Source organism: Musa acuminata, chromosome BXJ1-10, assembly GCF_036884655.1.
Source record: "Musa acuminata AAA Group cultivar baxijiao chromosome BXJ1-10, Cavendish_Baxijiao_AAA, whole genome shotgun sequence".
In the NCBI taxonomy this organism is placed as follows: Eukaryota; Viridiplantae; Streptophyta; class Magnoliopsida; order Zingiberales; family Musaceae; genus Musa; species Musa acuminata.
In genome coordinates, this window is record NC_088336.1 from 24,178,024 (window position 1) to 24,200,639 (window position 22,616).

Genomic DNA, 22,616 nt, shown 5'->3' on the forward strand with positions numbered 1-22,616 from the left:
CCAATCAGCCGTTGGATGTTAGTAGCTACCTCAATGGTTGCTTAGCTAGAAATTTCACGAGTGGATGTTAAGGTAAGATGATGATATGATGCCACTTTTCGTAGGCATAGCACCTGCAACATCTACTAGTCAGCTTCCACAGATTTAGCAATCTGCAGCCGAAAGCATTCAAGCTTATTTATTCTACATGTCATCTAGAAAAGTCTACATGATTCCGAGACAAAAGGTTGCTGATGCTCTCAGGAAAGCAACTCCATCTAAATCCATACCACCGAGTTATCTTCGAGGCTTGGTTGTTCAGTGAATTCCTGCATGATAGAGAAGCTCATCAGGAATCCAGGCCACAAATGCTGTTAAGGTAAATAATGAGATTGAAAAGCAATTAAACTCCTTGAGCACCAAAAACATCAAGACCAAGTGGACATCATCACCTTTGGAAACAATAACCTACTATCCGGGTACCGTGATTGTAATAATCATGGGGTCACTGAAAGACAAGTACCTGTCCCATTGCTTCAATGAAAGATCAATCAGTGGTACAATGATGCTCAAAACCCAAGAAAAAACTCTTTCAAATCCTAGCAACACCACCCATTTGGTGCATTACTTGAGCTACTACATCTGCGTTCATCTCAGATATCCATACTTCGATCCAGGAATAAAGCTATTTAGAATATCAGACAAGCCCTACCAGTGTAGCTGCCCATGCTGCAAGAACCCCAAAGAATATCGTATGTGTTCGTTCTGTTTTGCCAGGATATGTTATCGGCCACAGATGCTCAGCTTTCATTTGTTAATGCAACTGAGTTCTCAGCCAAATTTCTTACTTTCGATAAGATCTGGTTGCAATTGGAAAAATCAACCGTGCTAATCAGGAGAAATCAGCTGACTTGAGTGCAAGAACTTTCTGCCACGTAATGCGATTCTAGAAGAATCATTTATCTCAAGATGATCATAATTGTTGCTGATGTTTGTCTCCCAGAAGAAATACATATTACTATACCCATGAAGATCAAACTTAAAACCAGAACCTGCATCTTGAACAATAGCACTTACATCATTATAAAGGTTTTAGCATGCAGACTTTTGCAACAAGCATGACAAGAATGTTCTACATTTGAAGCAAGATGTAAAAGTACCAAATCTTGAAAGCTTTAGAAGTGGTGGGTATAGGTCATCAGGAACTCGGATGTAAAAGTTGAACGAGCTTGAGCAGAAATGCTTAACCAAGAACCCTGCCCTCCCAGAATTTCTGAGGGCTTCAACAAGGAAACTGACTACTCTTAACATGGGAAATGACTAACAACACTCTGTGCATCCTTAACTGTGATGGTTCATACAAGGTTAAATCTCCGAATGCAGGAGCTGGCTTCATCCTTGAGCACATGCAAGGAAACACAACTTGCTAGTTGTTCCACCCATAAGGCAAGCAGCCCAATCAGAGCTGAATGCCGGAGCTTTAAAGAGGGACTTCTCAAAGCCTATCAGGAAGGCTTCTCACACATACAGGTCCAATCAGATTCTCATAATCTTGTCAACATACTCTCTGACCCATCTCGCATCCCTTAGCATCCACGGAACTTATGCCAATATACCTTTTACCATGCAAAAGCTGTTGAGGTCACTGGATGGAATTTTGTTCCTAGAAACACTAACCACACTGCACATAAGTTGGCTAGATTTGCGACTAAACATACAGTTGATGTTTTTTGGAGAGGTAATTCACCTCCTGATGTTTTGCACGAACTGATGTTAAGCTAATCTACCTTTTTCTTTCTCTCAAAAAAAAAAAGTAGCTAAAAGAACAGAAATTAGTTCGATCACATAATTCATTAAAGACTAACAATGAGTAACAGAACACCAAATATCACAAAGATCAAACCCACAAAGTTGATTCACATAAACAAAACTACTTGCTACCAATAGAAAGCTGCAAGAATTATATTTCAATCAACCAGGACAAAATCAGGGAATTGAAATATTAGAAGATTAGAAGGCAATGGTATAGCATGCACGTACAAACATTTGGATATCTAGAGTGTTAAGCTTGAAGTCCATCAAGGGTATTAAAGCCTCGATCCCATCATCCAAAATCAGTAATGGAGGTTTCAAATTGAATATCAACATTGTTAAATATGATCTGCAACATTTGAAAGCCTAGAAATGAAAAAAAAAACTATATAAAACATTCTAACATACCCATGAAAAAAATGTCACGATTTGGTCTCATAGGATATAAGTCTATCAACCTCATTTGACTTAAATCATTGGTCAAAATATTTCAGCTTAAATTGATAATAATACACTTGAATAAACCTTTCATACCTTTATAAATCAATCTAAGTGTTACCCACTTTCAGTGTTAGAAAAATAATATATCAAACTTCACTGTACTTTCATCTAAAGATTTCGAAATCATGTCCAGTCATTTAAATCGATGAAACAATCTAAGATCACAGTTCTCTAATGTATCGATGCTTCTTACAACATGTTTTATTAGTTTCATAAACAATCAATTTTATTTTTTTATATGTCGAATTGCTACCTTAACTTGCACATTATGTATGATTAAAAAATCACCTATATCATGCCAGGTACTCATCTCCGCTTCCATCAAATCATACTTGTAAACTAATTCCAGGAAACGTAGATGACAAAATATGCGTATGTAAATAAAAATGTGTTACCTTGTGAGTACAGACAAAAAGCAAGAGAGACATACCCGCATCCTCAACCACAAAAGATAATCCCAAACAATGCGAAAAAAGGGCCTCCGCCGCTCGCCGCAGCCGCCGGCCACGATGAAGTACAACCCGCGTGTGTCAGGCTCCCGGTGGAAGTGCCGGAAAGAGCACTTCACTGCTCCTTCGAGCGTCCGGCGCGTGCTGATGAGCGCGCTTCTCTCGGCCGACGGGGTAACAAGTACAACGCGCGGTCGGTCCCGGTGCGCAAGGACGAAGAGGTGCAGGTGGCGGCGGGGGACCCACAAGGGCCGAGACGGCAAGATCGTGCAGGTGTATCGCCGGAAGTGGGTCATCCACGTCGAGCGCATTACCCGGGAGAAGGTGAACGGCACCACCGTAAAAGTCAACATCAACCTCTGCAAGGTCGTCATCACCAAGCTTAAGCTCGACAAGTACCGCAAGGCCCATGGCAAGTTCTCGGCCGAGGAGGCCGTTGCCGGTGCCCCGTCTCTACAGGAGGACAACCGATCTCATCGATACGATCAAGGATCGGCCGATGAGATGTTCTTGTCGTTGAGATCCTGCAAGGAAGTCTTGAACGAAAAGACCAATGCAGCAAAAACAAACCTCAAGAACGATCCCAAAGAAAACGAAACGAAAAACCGCGGAAGAAGGTCCGGAGAAGGGTTCTCGAACTCACATCGAGGCAAGCCTTGGAAAAAGAATTCGCGAACTAACGGAAGGGAATCATAATTCCGACAGAAAGAAGAGAGAAAAGAGAGGAGGGTTTGGAGTCCGTGGAAGGAGGTGACCTTTTTCGGCGTTCTCCTTCCCGCTTCCGACACTTTCTTGCTTCTGGGGGTAATCCGAAGGGTTCAACCACTGTCGCGACTACCCATTAATGACCCATCACGCTGATGTCTCGATCGATCGTTAATATATTATCCATTATTATTTTTATATTTTAACTAACATTCATATCTGTGCCGGTTTGATATTATGAATATTAAAAAAAATTAATGGGAGGAGATATGTATCAAGGATCTTAGTGGGACATTGTATACTCTATTAAGGCCCAAGGATGGTTTCAGAAGCCCAACATTAGAAGGCCTGGGAAGTGTTTAGTCACGTGCTTCTCGATGTCTGAGTCACCGTCCCTCCACATCTTCTCGATGTCTGAGTCACCGTCGCGAGCAGCAAAGAGCAGAGTCATTCGTGCACGCAGGTACCTTACTTGGGGTCTCAGCGAAAGGACACCATTGAATACGATCCCTTGCTAAAAGACTCGAAAAGAAGCGTCTAACAACAAGAAATCGTCATTCTCTCCTCCACCAATTCCTATTGCCATGTTGAAAGCCCATAGACACGGTGACTCACCTCTGCGACTCATGGAAGCCGTCTTCTGCCTCCGTGCCGCCCTCGTTACTCCATTCAAAAGGCCGGGCTGCCTCCCATTCCACCCCACGACCAACCTTTCCCCGGTTGGCCACCTCAGCTTTCCCCGCCATTATAGGGTATCTTGCTCCCATGCTCAGCCGCCGCGGCCGCCGACGCCGGAAAAAGACGAAGGAAGAAAAGGCCGCGCTGGAGGACGGACATGGCCGAGGGTGGCGGCGGTTGGCGCAGGCGCAGCTTTCGTCGTCGCTTGCGCCTTGGGTTCTGTCTGCTTGACGCGCCCTGCACCTGACGCTGCGGTGAAGTGGTGCACGTCATGGACAGCGCACAACGAAGGACCGTCAGGAGGCGGCGGAAAGGGCACGATGAACACTGAAGGCAACAAACTCGGTAATCAAGCTCAGTCGGAGAAAACCAACTTGCAGAATACGCGCGAGGCGGTGCAGCAAATTCTATTCGGGAAGAAGGTAGAGTCTCTTCCTTCGGGAGGAAGGCCATCGATGTTGTTACTTTCATGGCTATGCTTGGATTCGTCGACTCAACCTGATGCAGTCCGTATGCATACAAACCACCGTCTTCTTCCTCTCTATCTCTCGTATAACCTAAGCTAGCTGACACCTTCCATTAATTTGGACTTGATCAGAAGCATTCAAACCTGTCCCAAGCGACATCTCTTTCCTCTAAAATATTATGCGACGTAACTGGCCAACTCATATCGATAGCATAGTCGACATGCATAAATGATATATATAGTTATTAGAGGAATGGATAGACTATGTTAAATTTGAGGGGACAAATATGCTACACACAAATTCCCTTATAGATTATCTAACATTTTGATGTACACGTATAGTCTCGTTCCATCACTGATGGAAATGATTTCATGTCACTGGTTGCAGGATCTCTCTTCCACCGAGAAAGAACAAAGAAAATCTCGTTTGTTCTCCAAAGATTGGTTCCAAGAACTGGAAAAGTACGAAGCAGGAATGCTGTTACGGAAAATGCTCATGGAGATGGTAACCAGTTCTCTACACATTTTGTCCAAGCTTATAATCATTTGTTGTTCCTTCGTTTTCAAGCGATCTAGGGTTCGTAACAAAAGAGAGAGCGCAGTTTAAATCCATGAGATAGCAAGGAACAGAGATTCTACCTATTAAGCTGGTGTCTCGGCCGTTTAGATTTTAGTCTGACTGAAACCTACTTTTCTTGTCCGTGAGATCCTCTCGACAAATATTGATCCAATGATCTAATGATTTTAGGAGTGTGAATCTAGGGTTTTTGCTGTGAATGCAACTCACAGCACACATCACGACACTCGATCAGCTTCAGCATCCTCGTTGAAGTCTTTATTTTCATGTCAAAAAGGCTGCTACGTACTCTCCCTGTAGATAGTTGGGTACACTTCTAACGTCGATGAACTCAATGCAGAAACTAGAGGTCTGCCGGTACGTCCACGAGGCTGCCGTTGAGCATGACCCGAGGCCTCCTTTTCTCATGGAAGAGTCTAATTTGTCGGCGAACTCGCTTATCGTCTTACATGAGACACTGATCAATCGAAAGTACCAGCATTTTGCAGTAACCATCACATATTCTATTCTGTGGCTGTAGGCTATTATCTGCTTCACGCTGACGGTGGAGAAGATGACATCAACAGCCAGGACGATGATGACGACGACGACGACGGAGTTGAAAGAATCGATGGAGGACTTGGTCACTAGGGCGAAGGGGTCGTGGAACAAGTACAAAGAGTTAGAAGAAGGCTTCGGGGAGATGCCAAATGCTGATGAGAAAGATGCACCGAAGCAGCAGCCGAGCACACGTTCTGCTTATCGTGCTTCATGAACAGCTTACGGTCAACGCATGGACTTCCCTCTTCTTATCCCTACTGCTTAGGAAACCTCGATTCTTATTGTCCCGAGGAAATTACGTGTTTGGTTCTTCTGTTTCTTTACCTTCAGATCAATTCTGAACTATGTGCTCGATGTTCTTCTTGTTCGACTGTTTTCTTTGTAGCTGCTGCTGCAATATAAGTCTACTTTTCATTCCATCATCATTTATTAAGACCTTTTCCGATAAGAATTGAAATAAACAAATTCCTATTGTCACAATAAAGTTGCTCATATAGCTGACAACATGAACCAATCCAAAAAGGAGAAGCATCCGATCAAATATCCTTCGGTAAACTATTGCTTAACATTATTAAAATGAATAAAACTTGCTAATGTCTCAGTTTTAATTGTCATTTTTCACAATTCGAATAATTTAATTATAATATTAATCTTGATCCAAATATCATTGACATTGTTGATAATGTTAAGTAATAATAGTTTACCGAAGGATTACACTTATTCTTTTAAATAAGTAGTAAGCTGTAATCACCAAAATTATTTATTAAAATAATCCCTAATTAAATTTAAAACCATAGGCATACGAAGAAAATTTTATTTCTGATTGAGTTCAAGTATTTTTCTCCTTGTTTATTTTTTTATGAAGGATAAATGGTAAAAATAAATTTTGATCACACGACCTCATGATGATTTCATAAAGTCTTTATTATATGTAAAATTTTTAATTTGGTGTATCATAAGACAAATGTTTTAAATAAAAAATTATTAAATAATAATATAAATTATTATTAAGATTAATTATTTGTACACTTATTATGATATATATAGTAAGTATTATGTAACTATATCATTTTTAGATATTTAGATATAATGTTTAAGAAATTATCTATTATAAACTCACTGCATTTTATTCTTATTTATAATAAGAAACTCATTATGGAATTCTTTATCTCCGTAAACTACAGTGGCCATCCTGAGCTCACTTACCATCAACATCACCATACTACTCTTTCTGCTCCTCTTCCTCTTCGAAGGCTGAAACTGGGAACGATCTCGAGAGCCCCGCCGGTGTCTTGAAGACGATCTTTTTCGACTCCGGCCCCTCGAGGGGATGTTGGTGCGGTCGACAGCGAGGGAGCTGCCAGCTGTACGAGTTGCCAGATGAGCGGTGCGACTACATGCATCATTCCCGCCAAAGCTTGCACCTACTTGGCAAGATTGAGCAATGCCTCGGGTGAAACAACTAGTGGTCGAGGGAAAACTCGAGGTCGTTGAACAGGCACCAGTAGCAATCTGGCATATGGGTCATGGCATCGTCGTCCAGGGAATAGCTGGTGGTTGCCCACCGAGCTTGTAGGCGGGGTGGACTAGGGGGGTTCTTCACTAGGGTGGGCTTTGGGATTAATTATCGTTGGATGCTCCTGCAATATCGAGCTCTTCTTCTAGCGTCAAAATATTAGTAAATCCTTATACCGTGGTCAAGGTGTCAGCATGGCTTGGTCCGATCCCGGATACGCAAGGTTGCCAACGTAGTTGCTCGGGTGGTGGAAGCGAGCGTCGGGTCAAGTTGATTTTGATACTCATCTCCCGAATGTGATCTTCTCTCGTGACGAGTGGCCTACTTCTTCGTTGTCGGGTTCCCGCACACTGGTCGAGGTTGAGAGGGAGATTTTTCGACTCAACCCCTTTAAAGCTTAAGTTAGTTTTGTGCAGATAAAGGGGTCGAATGTTCGAAGCGCCTCCCCTAACGTCGATCGGGGGGTTGGCTTTTATACCTACGAATGAGGGTCGGTCGTACGTGATCGGTTAATGATGATTGACTCCTTGGGCGATGGCTTGTACCTCTTGTGCAAGCGCCAATCGACCTGCATGGATCCGTGTCGCGGGACGTCGTTCCGAACTTTCTGGAGCGACTTTGTACCATGCGGCGCCATCTCGTACGACCTCGAACAATGTGGGACAGACGACCATCCCACCCGAGTCCGAGATGCCACGTTAATGCGATGCACCATATTAGTCGTGAGGCTCTATGTCGACGCTGACGTAGTTGCTAACGAAGCCTCTATCCACATTTATCAAAACATTAACGAGGAAGACAAATAATAGAAAACGTGAGTTGAAATACAGTAGTTTAAAGGGTCTCTCTTGGATTCAATGCCTTCTGTACATAATTCTTGTAACATTGAATTGATGGCATATTAATGGCGGCACTTAGTCTTGTTTAATAATTACACTACTTATACCATAATCTTATAAGAATTAACTGAAGTAACTCAGAAAGTGATCGAGTTAAATATTTAACGGCTAGTTTAACCCTCTGACCTTAACCAAATAGTGCAGGCAAAAAGTTATTTACCGAGAAAGTAGTATAAAAAGAGATTGAGCTCCATCTAATTCGAAGATGATCAACATCTTATAAACTTTTAGCTCCAGATTATAGCACTAACAGCTCATCAATTCTCTACTCCTATGCCTGTTGACTTCTAATAATTTGATAGTATCAAATATTGAAGTCATGTAAAACGCTAACAACGTGAAATGTGTGCATGTAAAACGCTATTAACGTGAAATGAGTGCTAAATCCTACATCTTTATCGGAAGCATTGGGGTAAATTAGTTGGTTCTCGATGGGGGCGTATTCCCATCGCCACAAAATTGGTCAACGCCTCGATTTAAGGCACGGCCCACCTCCGAACACATGGTGTTGGCTAACGTCTACAAAAGCGCCCCACGCCAGCCACGATGGCGTGGCGCGCAGACAAGCCTGTCGGGAGTAAAGTCGTGGAACGATTCGCTTCTTAGCAGCACATGAACAAATTTACTCGTGCAACAGTTTCCGCTTCGTTTCTTATACACCATTTCTGAATGGAAGCCACAGTGGACCCCAGAATCGCAAACTCTGATCGCCACAGCAGTTTCGGCGGATCGGCGTCCAATAGGATGGTTGTCCACGAGTACGGTACCCGAATCGAGACCAACGAGGGCCCCCAACTCCAACGCACGTCCACGGTCATCCTCATTTCTCTGCTTCTTACTTCTGCCGCCTCATTTCTCTCCCTCGATATCGCCATCGGAGAGGCAAGAAGTCAGATTGAACCCTAATTGACCTCTGCCTGTTAAGCCATCTACAACTTTGCCTCACTCCATGCAAGATATTCACTACGACAACGCCAAGTTCCGCCGCCGATCCCCTCTCAAGGTGCTTCGCCGCACAAGATCCTCTGTTTTCGTTTGATCTCATTATATTAGGTTCTTCTTTTTCTGCGACCTGGCGGCTCAAATAATGATGTTTGGCGTATGCAATTTACCAATTTAGCTTCGAATCACAGTTTTCTTTTGTTGGATTTCTAGTAGGACTTCGGCTTGAGAATTTGTTACATTGCTGAGACCGCATCGTGGTTTCCGAAACTTTTAGTTACTCGTTATGCTATGGCTAGGTTAGATGAAATTTCATCCCACTCAAAATTTTTGAATCGTTTGTTTGGTGAAAATACGGAATCTTTCATCAGAGTACTTCTCCTAAGATTTTTTCAGACAAATCAGTGTACCCAGTTTATCGTTTTTTTTCTCCCAAGTTGTGTATGCACAGGAAAGATTTTGGTATCTGTGTAGTATAAGAACCTGAAGGAATAACTTTTGGTTGAGGTCTTTGTTTCTTTCTATGTTGTAGACTCTGTGTATTAGTTAATAGTTTGCCTTGTTTCTCTCCCACTATCTGTGCATATGATTTCAACGATCACTCGTTCATGCTACTAAACTAAATGTATGACTATGATGTTGAACTTGTATCGTGCTCAAAAGTTTGTACTGCATAATAATCGTAAATGATGTGGCTAGTTTATAGATGATGTTGACAACCACTGACTAAGAGTATGTACCTTTATTTTTCTTTCTTTGTAGGTGATTACTCAAGCACTGGTCACTAGCCATATCAGATATTGCTGCAGAGGCTGTAGCACAGGAAAATTTTTAATGCTGTTGATGATCCTTGGTTTGACATACTTGATAACACATAAAAGTTCTGACCATTCTGCATCTAACATACATTTGAATAGTGCTGCAAATGTAGGACATAAATATGTCAAGGAAGGTGTTAGTATAATAGACAAAATTTGGAGAAAACCTCCAAGGCTTCCTCCACAACTTCCTCCTGATGAAGCCCAAAATGTTAGTTCTAGTCTTGAAGAACAGAGGCTGCATTGGTTTTCAAGGAAACAAAAAGTCAAAGAGGCATTTGTTCATGCTTGGTCTGGGTACAAAAACCATGCAATGGGTTATGATGAGCTTATGCCATTGAGTCAAAGAGGCACTGATGGTTTGGGAGGTCTAGGTGCCACCATAGTAGATTCCTTGGATACAGCCATTATAATGGGTGCTGATGAAATTGTTTATGAAGCAGTACCATGGATAGAAAAACAACTTGTGGAAAGAATTGAAAAGAAAGGGCAGGTTAACTTGTTTGAGACAACAATACGTGTATTAGGTGGGCTTCTCAGTGCTTATCATTTAAGTCGGGGAGATAAGGGTACCATAAGTGATAGTGGAATACCTATGACTCTTAAAGGTGTTAAATCAGAAATCTTTCTGGAGTTGGCAAAGACCTTAGCTGACAGGCTGTTATCTGCCTTCGCTTCAAGTCCAACATCAATTCCTTTCAGTGATGTTGTTCTCCATGATCATTCTGCTCATCCAGCTCCCGATGGCTTAAGCAGTACCGCTGAAGTTTCGACCTTGCAACTTGAGTTTAACTACCTAAGTGAAATTTCTGGTGATCCCAAGTATCGTTCAAAGGCAATGAAGGTGTTGGAACATATTAGGTCTCTTCCCAAGGTGGAAGGACTGGTGCCCATCCATATCAGGTACAAACAACTGTCTTTTAAGCTTGATGGTTTCCTGTGGATTTATTTTCTTTGTCAGAAGTCCTATTTGATATTTCTCATTTTGACAAGCTACACCATTGTTTAGAACTTATTCAGATATGTATGCTATATATGCTACTCCAGCTATTAGCAACATTTAGAATCCATTTACTAGCTTGTGCTGCTTGCTTAGGGGTGAATGGTGGATCAGATTCTATTAATCCAAATTCATTTTTGTATCCCAGTGGAATGATGTATGAGCACCAAAAATGATTATTTTTAGTTATTAAGAAGTCCTACAACTATTGTCATTTTATTTGAAAATTCTTTACACTTTCTTTTCGGACTACTAAATTTATCATAGTCAACTTTGATTCATGACTTGCTTGTCTTTCTTTTTTATATCTATATTAGTTATTCTGCTTTTCTATGCACTCAATGACTTTTAAACTGCAGTTGCAATTTTTTACTCCATTATTGGATAATCCAAACAAGAAGATGACATTTGAAATATTCTTACTCCATTGTTGTGTTGATCATCTTTGACATTTTCCATGAGAGTTTCTGTTTCATGATGTAAGGATAATTATCAATCATAAACTGCCAAAATATTTTAGTTACTATGTTTTCTTGTCAAATAAAATTTATTCTTGTCATTTTTTTCTCTAATAGCTAGATGACTTCTGGAAATATATGTAATTTATGAGAGAACATCACTATTCATTCTTGTGACCACAGCCCTCACTCAGGTCAGTTTAACGGAGAGAACATTCGGCTGGGATCTCGTGGTGATAGCTACTATGAATACTTGATTAAAGTTTGGATTCAGCAAAAGAATAGTGGCAATCAGCTAAACTATTTGTATCAGATGTATGAAGAAGCAATGAGAGGGGTGAGGCACCTTCTTGTTCGGAAGTCCATTCCCAGAGGATTGGTTTTTGTTGGGGAGCTGCCTCATGGATCTAATGGTTCTTTCAGTCCTAAAATGGATCACCTGGTATGGTGATGTATTTGCATGTTCTTGCCTTGACATTGATAATAAACTCATCTTTCTTCAAGCACGTGTGATACACTGTTTGACTTGATTATATTGGTACAGTATTGCAGGTACACCGTAGTTTGAATATAAACCATTTGGTAAAATGTGTTAAGAACTTAAGTATTAAACTTTAATTAACTTCCTTAGGGTATATATTTTTGTTACTGCAACAAGCTTGTCTCCATATTAAAAGATTTAATGCTAGTTTTTATAAATTTCAAGATGAAAATATTATTAAAAAGAAAAATATTTTGCAACATAGTCTGGCACACCTATCGGTATTTCTTAAGTCAATTTTTACAGGATGTTGGATGGTTAGACTTGATTTTGGGCATCCATGAAAAAGTTTTAATTCCTAACAACTTTGTTACTCTGTTCTCCCGAAAAAAAAATGTAGATTGGCCTGATATATTTTTTTCAATATTATATTTTTCTAGATAAGGTAGATGAGTGGTATAATCTTCTTTATATACATGTAATTGTGTGATGGAAACTTTCCTGATGTCTGACTTCAGATGGTCCTCTAAATGTGATAGAAGAACAAGAAGATGGTCACATGATTACAGAGATGTTTTTTAAAAGGCTTCTTGTTATACAATGTAGAACATTAAGGTATTAGGCAACTAAATGTTGGGTGGAAGATCCACTTGAGATCCTGTTGCTGAAGCTCTCATGCTTTAATCATTGAGATTGGACCTGTTATTCTATGATGTGGATATGCAATAGAAAGTCATTTTATTTATGATTTAGAAAGGCCCGACTCCTTTTGTAATTGTCAAGCTTTCCTATGTTCTTTAGGGTAGTTGTGTAAATGCCGATTGGAAATGAAGAATTTTGTCTTCCATGAAGCTCATGTATGACTGAAAAATCAAGCATAATAGTCTGATTTGGCTACAGTTGTCCTTCATTAACTGAGAAAGTCAGAAAATGCTGTTCTAGCAAAAAAAGAATCACTAAAATGTTAGTCTGTTTGTGCAGTTCAGTTAAGATATTCATTAAGCTACCTGATATGTAACTTATTGAAAAAAAAATGGACAACCATGGGTTTCTTTCAACAAGCAACAATTTAGCAGATAACAATACACCACTTTAGGAAGTGCAAATTAGCAGATTGTTGTATGCCTTTATAGTCTTTAGAAACTGTGCATGTTAAGCCAATTTTCTTGCTTCAAGTTGGGTAGCTTTGCACTGCTGCAGATAAAATTGTTGATTTCATTATTTACCATCCGTTTGTTCATATCATTATTTGTGGTCATATATTGGTTTAGTTGATTGATTTTAACTGGAATATACAGAACCCAATATGTTTAAAGAAATGAGTGGAACTATCTGAAATAGCATATCTGCATTTATGTGTGATGTATGGTAGCTTTTCATATTTATATGTGTAATTGTGTATAACATTGGAAAAAAACACAACCAGTCATCGTTTTTGTCTTTAAGGTAACAGGCTTTCTAGTCATCTGTACCACTTCTTCCAAATGAACATGTCTTCAGCAGATTGATAAAGATTTCCTTCAACTTTTATACTAAATTATTGGTACTAAAAACTTTGATCTACTTGTTCTATGTGGTTCTTATGTACACATTGGAGCAGCCCAGAAATTCTCTAGCTGTTGCACTTGTTTGATCATACTAAATTCTGCTTGATATGAATTCAATGAAATGAAGAATCTCATTTCTCTATTTTTGAATTCTTATAGCTTTCTGTAGGCTTTTTATATGATTTCCTTGCCCATTACTTTACAAATCAGGAAAATGCCTAGTTAATCTGTGATGTATTATTCTTCCTTTTGAAGGTCTGTTTCCTACCAGGAACCCTAGCCCTTGGTGCAACAAAAGGTATCACGAAGAAGAAAGCTATTGAAAGAAACTTGTTGACCCCAGATGACTTGGAGAATTTGAAGCTTGCTGAAGATCTAGCAAAAACATGCTTTGAAATGTATGCTATCACTTCTACGGGTCTTGCTCCTGAAATTGCTTATTTCCATATTGAGGTGAGCTACTTGTTAAACTTGAGGGTATATATATATATATATATTATACTCACACATGTTTTAGTTAGCAATGCCTACATCTGAAACTGCATCTTGTTGATTGAATGTTTATTTTTGAATCAGGGTGATTCTGAAGGGGGTCTTGATGGTGGTAACAAAAGCTCTGAGTATATAGATGACATAATAATCAAACACAATGATCGCCACAATCTTTTGCGCCCTGAAACAGTGGAATCATTGTTTGTGTTGCATCGTGTAACCGAAGATCCAAAGTAAGATTTACAGGTTTTGGGTTGTCACTTGCTTTCAGATGTTTCAAGTTCATATTCCTTCTTGTCTCAAACATGGCTTTGACATCTGTGACGTTGACAGATACCGAGAATGGGGTTGGCAGATCTTTGAGGCCTTTGAAAAATATACGAAGGTAGATTCTGGTGGGTACACATCTCTTGATGATGTCACACTAATTCCTCCTCCTAGACGAGACAAAATGGAGACATTCTTTTTAGGTGAAACCTTGAAGTATCTATATTTGTTGTTTGGAGACGAGAATGTTATTCCTTTAGATAAATTCGTATTCAACACAGAGGCCCATCCTCTTCCAATTATTTGGTCAAAATATTCAGCCTAGAACTCCAGCAACTGATTACAATTTGAGAACACAAGCTTGAGGAACTTCGAGTTACTGGGGCTTGAAGAAACTCAAATGCTACCTTGTGCATTCCCAAGATGAACAACTTTGGATGCAGGGTTTATGCAACTTCTGGCACTGTAAAGATGTAGCAGGCTCTGTAAAGATGTAGCATGAGTTCCAACGTCGAATCTCTTTATACACCAAGTATCGGCTGAAGGAGGGTTCTAAGGCCAAAATTGCCCTCTGTAAATGTTCAGAGTTGTCCTGTTAGGAATTGTTTTGTTTTTAGATGTTCATGCCCAACTACTAGTCGGATGCTTTTGATTTATGGTTATTGTTCAAGGTGAAGACATAATTTAATTGGAAAATACACCATGTTATGTTCTTTAGCCAAGTGAGTTTCCCTTTTGGCTATATATTGGTACATTGGGGGGTACTGTGGTGACTAAGAGAAATGATGCTTGATTTTAATAATAGAAGGTTTCAGTATAACATTTGGTTGTCTGTAATTGGATGACAATTTTTTTTCTTATCTCAGGTTAGTCATACTTGCAAAAGAGTTACCATCCTAATGAATTTATGATACGAAACATATTTACATTGGTGTTAAGTAAAATATTGGATTTTTTTTGTCGAATTAGGTATGTGGCCGGTGTTAAATAAATAGGTGATGGGGCTGTTCTTGTCTTTTTTTTCTTTTCTTTTCACTTTTGGGCCTTGGATTGGGCCGAATCTTCGAATACGGATCTTTATATACAAATCGCCAGTCTCACGAATCTCAAAGTTATAGCATGAGGAACACCAGGAGCGACTCCAGCGTCGTCCGTGTTATTTAGCCGAGGTCCTCTCGAGTCTCGACTCTTTACCGGTGGCGAAAGCGAGTCAGTTTCTATCTCCATGGCTTCATCTCCGGCGGCCGTCAGGGAACTCCAGCAGGATCTCGAGAGTCAGGCCAACGCCCTCAGCAAGATCCAAAAAGGCGCGCACGCACACACACACGCGCTCTGTGAGTGCGTGTGTGTGTGTTATCTCCCTTTTTGATCCCTTCTCTCGCGTTCTACGCCTCACCTGTGCTTCCATTCTCCGCTACAGACATCGCCAAGAATCACCAAGTCCGGAAGCAGTACACCATCCAGCTCGGCGAGAACGAACTTGTCCTCACGGTCTTCTTTCCCCTTTCCCAATCGTATTTTGTTTTACTTCGGTCATCTGAGGGTTTCGTTTTTGTCCGTTTTGCTTAAACATCGGATTGGTGGTGATGGTGTAAGGAATTGGAACTATTGAATGAGAATTCCAACGTGTACAAGCTGATCGGACCTGTGCTCGTGAAGCAGGATATAGCGGAGGCTAACGCCAACGTGCGCAAAAGGATCGAATACATCTCGGTTGAACTGTGAGATTCACTCTCTTTTTCCCGAATCGTTTCATTATCGTTAGATTTGGACTTGCTTACTTTTTGTTGTTGGTGTCAGTAAGCGGCTCGATGGGACACTTCAGGATTCAGAAGACAAGCAGAACAGCAAGAAGGAATCGGTTAGAGACAATTCCCTCTAAATCTTTTGTTTCGTAGTGCTTGTAGTTGATTTACATTAACAAATGTACTTTCTCTACTTGGAGAAGGTTGTTGATGGGATTATTGCTTCTGCTTGACAAATACAATATTACTCGCATCAGAATAACTTAAAACCTCATAGAAAATGAGCACCTAAGAATATTGTAAATTATGAGCTCATTCTAATTGTAGAAGCGTAGCTTACAATGGTTCAGGAGTTACTGTGATGCAATAGTTCAGAAGCATCAGCTCATTCTATTGCTACATGTCTGCTTCTTTTGTCTAAGGTGTTAATATGATGCAGTCTCTTAAACTATTTGAGATAATTGATTTAGTCTTCTATGTTCCCATTTCACACATAATCTAGATGATTATGTTGCATTAATTGGAAAACATTGAAACCATATTTTTCTTTTTGAAAAACATAAAAATTGAGTTTATGCTTTTTGAATAAAACATACTAGCAAAGGACTGTATTTAGCAATAGAATGTTTATAAATAAAAGTAATGGCCGGAGAGTCCATCCATGGGCAGATTTTAGGAACTTTTGCCTCTTGTGAGTCAGTGTGTTATATCATTAATGTGTACCATCAGCTTAATAGCAACTACTTATCATTGGCCTAGAAGGGTAAAGGATGGACATTATGTAATATGCTACAAATAATCTTTTTAATCCAAGAGTATAGTAGTAAATTTAGGTATCAGTCTTGTGATAATATTAAGACAAATATCAAATTATACCAGCATTCACTCGGTAGGCATTCTTTAGAGATTTATGGTCTAAAGCCTTCAATATACAAGAAGCACAGATGTCAAAATTTTGATCAATGTGAAGTTGTTATAACTCTTAAGGTTGTTAATTGCAACTCATGAGAGCAACAAATGCCACTTTGGAATTTGAAGTTAATTTTGGAATGGATAATGTTGGTATAGATCCCACATTGTATATTCTGACTCTAAATGTACAAGTTTGGTTAAGGTTTGTACGCTGGGTTTTGATTGGAAGATATATGGAGGCATGATATTTTTAAGATCAGATAATTAAATTTTATAAAGAGGACTTACAGAGTTACGAGATTCAGAGGATAGATCAGGGGCATGCACTCAGTTAGGTTAAAGAAAGCTTTAGGGTTATGAGTGTATTTAATGAAGCCTTCTTAAAACCATGCAGCCAGGTCTTAATGCTTTTAGATGATTGTAATTAGGCGGTGCAAAATCCAGCTTAATGTTATCTTCATTGTTGTCTGAAACATATATGTTGTGCATCTATACAGGAGTTACTTTTTGTCCCTTTTTTCATTTATCATTCATTTTCTTGAGAAAAAGCTTGAGAACTACAGCCTACAGTGGTAAAGGTGATGACAAAGAATGACAGTGAAGCATTTGGGTTGGCATATCCAGGGTTATGTAGCTTGAAGCGAGCTTAGCAGGCTTCAACAAACATATGCAATCAGTAGATTATATGAGAAGCAGAAAAGTTTTGAATTCTTTCTGTAGGATACAGAGAAATGAATTGGTGCTGTACTTCATGGAAATTGCCAATCTAATATTAGGAGTCATGATTCCAATTGTCAGAAATAATGATTCCTGCAAAGCTTCTGAACCACAAATTCTGAAGAGGGTACCTCTGGGCATATTGAGGTTACCTGCTAATTAGATCTTGCATGTCTTCTAAGACGATCCCTTGGATGAAGATACCTTGTCGAGATTCCTTGTTTCTTGGTATATAATTTTGCTGGATAAGCAAGGAACTCAGATCTGCTGCTGGAAACATACTTATTCATAATTAGTAACAAGATGACACCTTTGATCATTGACATACTTATTCATAATTAGTAACAAGATGACGCCTTTGATCATTGATATATATCTACTATATACTATGCAAATGCCTGGTAGTATAAGTTTTCAATGCAGGTTTTTGTTTGGCATTTGCACTAAACCTTCTTCTCAAAGAAAGAGGGCTTCAACTTTGAAGTCCGCTTCTTATGCTTCCAGGAGAACTTGGCTCCTGAAGTTTACTTGAGCTGTTCATAAGCAAGTCTTAGTCATTTCTAGACACTGAACGATCAGGATACACAGAGGTGTTAATTGAATTGTGAGGCAGGTCAAGAAACTCCTGTGAAAATAGCACCCTTGTGAGGCAGTAGTTTTTAAGTCATAGTTCACTAAGCTGAACCAAACTGATGGTGTTTGCTTTCTCAGAATTGCCCTCAATATCAGATTATTTATGACTTTGTATCGTCTGAAGCTTCTAGATTGCTTACTTTCCTTTTTAACATTGTATCAATTTATTTTGCAGGTCTTACAATTACAACAGAAGATTCAAACTCTGCAGGCTGGAAAATCCAAATCCTAGCTTCATTTTGTCAGGACTGTCCAGTCATTCTACTTGCATTCATCCAGTGGTATTCCTCGATGCTTTTCCCAGTGAAAATTTTCTTACCATGTTAATGAAGAAGTTTTCAGGATGGAGTGTTGTGTTTGTGTGATTATTTGTATTGTGATGTTTGTCTCTTGGAAGATGATAAGATGCCCAAAAGTGAACCATAGCACATTTAGTAAATATTGGCCAGAGTTCTCATTTTATTGGAGCATGGCTATGGAAGATGATATTGAACTTTGGGAAGGAAGCAGTGGAAGTGAAGAGGAGCTTGATCTCGGACACGGTTGATCATGTTTATCATCATTTGCATATTTATGATCTTCATGTCTCAGATTTTCTTTTTCTTTCATCAAATACAATTTAGCGTTTCTTAAATTTGCCTGCCTCGTAATTATTTGATGCTTTCTCTTCAAAATAAGACATATATTTCTTCTCCAAATCCTAATGGTTGTACAACTGATAGTCTATTGATGCCGTAGCCATCAACCGATAGTCATTTGTGGGGAATGGGGCAGCCAAGTCGTCTAATCATCCATCTAACTGTGACTTGACCATTTTAACATTTTCCACTGATTAAATATTTAGCTTACTTGGTGGAATTTATAATCCTTTTGTGCCATTGTTTATTGTGTTAGCCAGCGAGGTTGCTTAATAGTATGCAGGTGTCGCACAATTGTCAGAACAGTTGCTGTGATGGGGCTGCCACCACCTCACCGATCAACCAACAGAGGAGGATTATGAGTTCAGGTACTGTCAAATGATTCTCTAAACCCAATTATTGGTTCCTATCAAACAAATCATAGAAGATGCACCTGAATAAAAAGGACCATGATATCATCATCTAACTACTGTTAAACCTTTGTTTATGGAAGTGTCGTGTACATTTCATCTATTTTCGCTTTGCTTTGTTGGCCGGGCTTGTTTATGTATTATTATGTGGATTCCTTTTATTATTTGTGACAAAGTCGTCATGTTGTCCCAAATCTTACCATTGTTGATTGATCAATTTGATGGTCCCATATATATATAAGCCCCCAAGCTCTTGTAGCATTTATGCTAATTTGATCTGTTCACAAGCAAGAATTGTGCATTTCCTCAACTTTTTACCTGCCAAGAATTGTGTGTAGAAACTCGAATTCTGATCACAAATTTATGTAGGAAATAAAGCCATACAAATGTTGGCTCGCCAAGAAGTAGCGGACCAATTTCTGCCCCTGATTCCCGGGCCAGAAAGAGACGAGAGACACGCGAAGCACGGAATTAGGATTGGCGAATGGGTAGATCCTCCCACCCGCCGTCCATGCTCATGCCGTAAGCAAATCTATTGCTTCTGTCCATTTTCAGTCTTATTCTCGTGTTTTCGACCAAAACAGTCTCTTTGGCATCCAAATTGCCGTAAGCACGATACTGTATTTGTCGTCGTATTGTCGTTAATTAGCTCTTCCATCCTTCACTAGGCTTGCTGACTGGATGATGATGATATATTTACTGAATGACGACTGACTTGTAGGTAAGAAGAACATTAAGAAGGAAGAAAAATGTGAAATAAAAAACAGGGGAAGACGAAGGAATTGAGAAGAGAGAGAGGGAAAGGTCCAGAGATAAGGAAAGAGAATGATTGATCTTGCTGGCAGTCCTCCGTCACTTCCAAGCATGCAGAGGAAAAGCTCATTGGGTCTTCCGGCGCCCGTCTCTATTCCCCTCTGCGCTCTCCTCTTCTACCTGCGGCTTTAAAATATGATGGCAGCCCTCTGAATGCACGCGTAGATTCCATCCATCATACGCCAACCCCTCCGACGACAAGCATTCGTTCGTGGCTGGCATACATGGATTCCTCCGGGTGGTTGGGTTTGGACGGCGCGAGCATTATCAGCGCGGTGGCCGCCGCCGGGCCTTACCTTCTCTGCGCCGTAGCCCTGGTGGTGCTACTGGAGCAGCTCTCTTACCTCCGTAAGAAGGGGCCCCTTCCTGGCCCCACCTTCGTGGTGCCCTTCCTCGGCAGCGCGCTTCCCATGATCTTGAACCCCACCCGCTTCTGGGACCGGCAGGCCGCCCTCGCCCGCGCCTCCGGCCTCGGCGTCTCCGCCAACTTCCTCGTCGGCCGCTTCATCGTCTTCGTCCGCTCCACCGAGCTGTCCCACAAGGTCTTCGCCAACGTACGCCCCGACGCCTTCCACCTCATCGGCCACCCCTTCGGCAAGAGGCTCTTCGGCGACCACAACCTCATCTACATGTTCGACGAGCAGCACAAGGAGCTCCGCCGCCGCATCGCCCCCAACTTCACTCCCCGCGCCCTGTCCACCTACGTCGCCGTCCAGCAGCGCGTCATCATCACTTACCTGCAGAAATGGCTCGACCAGGCGTCAGCGTCGAAGTCGCAGCCCATCGCGCTTCGGCTCCTCTGCCGTGACCTCAACCTCGAGACCTCGCAGACCGCGTTTGCGGGGCCGTACCTCACCGCGTCCGCCCGCCAGCAGTTCAACCGGGACTATAACCTCTTCAACGTGGGTCTGATGGCCATCCCCTTCGACCTCCCGGGCTTCGCCTTCCGCCGCGCCCGTCTCGCCGTGTCCCGCCTCGTCCGCACCCTCTCCGGCTGCGTCGCGCAGAGCAAGGAGCGGATGCGCACCGGCGCCGAGCCCACCTGCCTCGTCGACTTCTGGATGCAGGACACACTGCGCGAGATCGAGGAGGCCGCGGCCTCCGGGGCCCAGCCGCCGCCAGAGTCCGGCGACGTCGAGATCGGAGGCCACCTGTTCGACTTCCTCTTCGCCGCGCAGGACGCGTCGACGTCGTCGCTCCTGTGGGCCGTGACGCTCCTCGACGCGCACCCGGACGTGCTGGCCCGGGTTCGAGCGGAGGTGGCGGCCGTGCTACGAACGCCGAGTTGGTCCGGGCAGCCCATCACCGCGGAGCAGCTGCGGGAGATGCGGTACACGGAGGCTGTGGCGCGGGAGGTGGTGCGGTTCCGGCCACCGGCGACGATGGTGCCCCACATCGCGGGGGAGGCGTTCCCTCTGACGGACTGGTACACGGTGCCCAAGGGGGCCATCGTGTTCCCGTCGGCATACGAGTCGTCGTTCCAGGGGTTCGCGGCGGCGGAGCGGTTCGATCCGGACCGGTTCTTCTCGGAGGACCGGGAGGTGCAGAAGCGCCACTTCCTGGCCTTCGGCGCCGGGCCCCACCAGTGCGTGGGCCAGCGCTACGCCATCAACCACCTCGTCCTCTTCATCGCCCTCTTCACCTCCCTCGTCGACTTCCGCCGCCACCGAACCCCGGGCTGCGACGACATCGCCTACGTCCCCACCATCGTCCCCAAGGACGACGGCCTCGTCCACCTCGCCAAGCGCACCTGCGATCGCATCTCCCCTTCGTCCTCTTCCTCCTCGTGAGCTGGCTTTCACAGTTTCCTCACGTCCTTTGCTCCTCGTGCCTCGTGTCCGGTGGTGGGTGGTCCGCTCTCGATTTATTTATTTTCTTCTTCTCCTCCTCTCTTTTCTGTATTTCTCGATATCTCAAATCCACAGGAAATTTATTGTTCGTTGGGTCGTTGGGTCCTCCAACTGCGCATCATCTGTTCGTTATTGATTGGGCTTTAGATTCCTCATTCTGTTTGGTCAACGCTCGTATATATCCATGTACGTACCCTTGGCAAATAAAAAGAGTGCAATCAATATATATATATATATATATATATATATATATATATATATATATATATATATATATATATATATATGATGCATACGTTTGTGTTCGACATTGCCGCCATGGAACACTTGGTTTGCCGCGAATCACAATTCAAAGCCCAAACAATGTCGGCGTTGGCACATTTTTTCTGCCATATATTTCCCTAAGCTAAATAATAATAGCACTTGCTTGGCTTAATGTCGATAGTTGCAGTTCGAGTGGGCAGTTGCAATTATTGGCAATAATACGATGTAATAAGATGAGATTTGAGTTCACGATCTTACGATAAATTTTTTTATCGGATAGACTAACAGAGACCTTTAAAGTGATGAAAAAGTTTTTATTTATTTATTTATTATTGATTTAGAAAAATTGAATGGTTGAGATGAAATGTTACAGTGGGATAGATGATTTTGGAAGGACTGTATACAGAATCATAGAATATGCATTAGACTTGGATTGCATCTTCGATAGATTTCGTTTAGCACCTTTCGTTCATGGAAGGGGCAAATGAAGCCTATATCCAATTCTTA

General features: G+C 41.7%; 4 protein-coding genes and 1 pseudogene across 4 annotated transcripts; all 5 read left to right on the forward strand.

The window, feature by feature from the left end:
- The first annotated feature begins 2,726 nt into the window (after nt 1-2,726).
- On the forward strand, nt 2,727-3,437 carry LOC104000984 (large ribosomal subunit protein uL24y-like; annotated as a pseudogene).
- A 537-nt stretch (nt 3,438-3,974) lies between these two features.
- LOC135595000 (uncharacterized) lies at nt 3,975-6,126 on the forward strand. The gene is made up of 3 exons (XM_065085500.1): nt 3,975-4,546; nt 4,979-5,095; nt 5,688-6,126. The coding sequence occupies exons 1-3, from the start codon at nt 4,031-4,033 to the stop codon at nt 5,919-5,921; spliced, it is 867 nt and encodes a 288-aa protein (XP_064941572.1). The 5' UTR covers nt 3,975-4,030; the 3' UTR covers nt 5,922-6,126.
- A 2,667-nt stretch (nt 6,127-8,793) lies between these two features.
- On the forward strand, nt 8,794-19,843 carry LOC104000847 (mannosyl-oligosaccharide 1,2-alpha-mannosidase MNS3-like). Its single transcript, XM_065086851.1, has 11 exons — nt 8,794-9,125; nt 9,827-10,785; nt 11,524-11,782; nt 13,624-13,821; nt 13,945-14,093; nt 14,194-15,618; nt 15,790-15,848; nt 15,928-15,988; nt 18,310-18,415; nt 19,049-19,140; nt 19,552-19,843. Exons 1-6 carry the CDS (start codon nt 9,072-9,074, stop codon nt 14,450-14,452), a joined length of 1,878 nt encoding a protein of 625 aa, XP_064942923.1. The 5' UTR covers nt 8,794-9,071; the 3' UTR covers nt 14,453-15,618; nt 15,790-15,848; nt 15,928-15,988; nt 18,310-18,415; nt 19,049-19,140; nt 19,552-19,843.
- LOC135595631 (prefoldin subunit 6-like) lies at nt 15,303-18,596 on the forward strand. Its single transcript, XM_065086853.1, has 5 exons — nt 15,303-15,434; nt 15,548-15,618; nt 15,724-15,848; nt 15,928-15,988; nt 18,310-18,596. The coding sequence occupies exons 1-5, from the start codon at nt 15,353-15,355 to the stop codon at nt 18,364-18,366; spliced, it is 396 nt and encodes a 131-aa protein (XP_064942925.1). The 5' UTR covers nt 15,303-15,352; the 3' UTR covers nt 18,367-18,596.
- LOC135595630 (cytochrome P450 710A11-like) lies at nt 19,570-21,933 on the forward strand. Its single transcript, XM_065086852.1, has 2 exons — nt 19,570-19,704; nt 19,904-21,933. The coding sequence occupies exon 2, from the start codon at nt 20,220-20,222 to the stop codon at nt 21,783-21,785; it is 1,566 nt and encodes a 521-aa protein (XP_064942924.1). The 5' UTR covers nt 19,570-19,704; nt 19,904-20,219; the 3' UTR covers nt 21,786-21,933.
- The last annotated feature ends 683 nt before the right edge of the window (nt 21,934-22,616 follow it).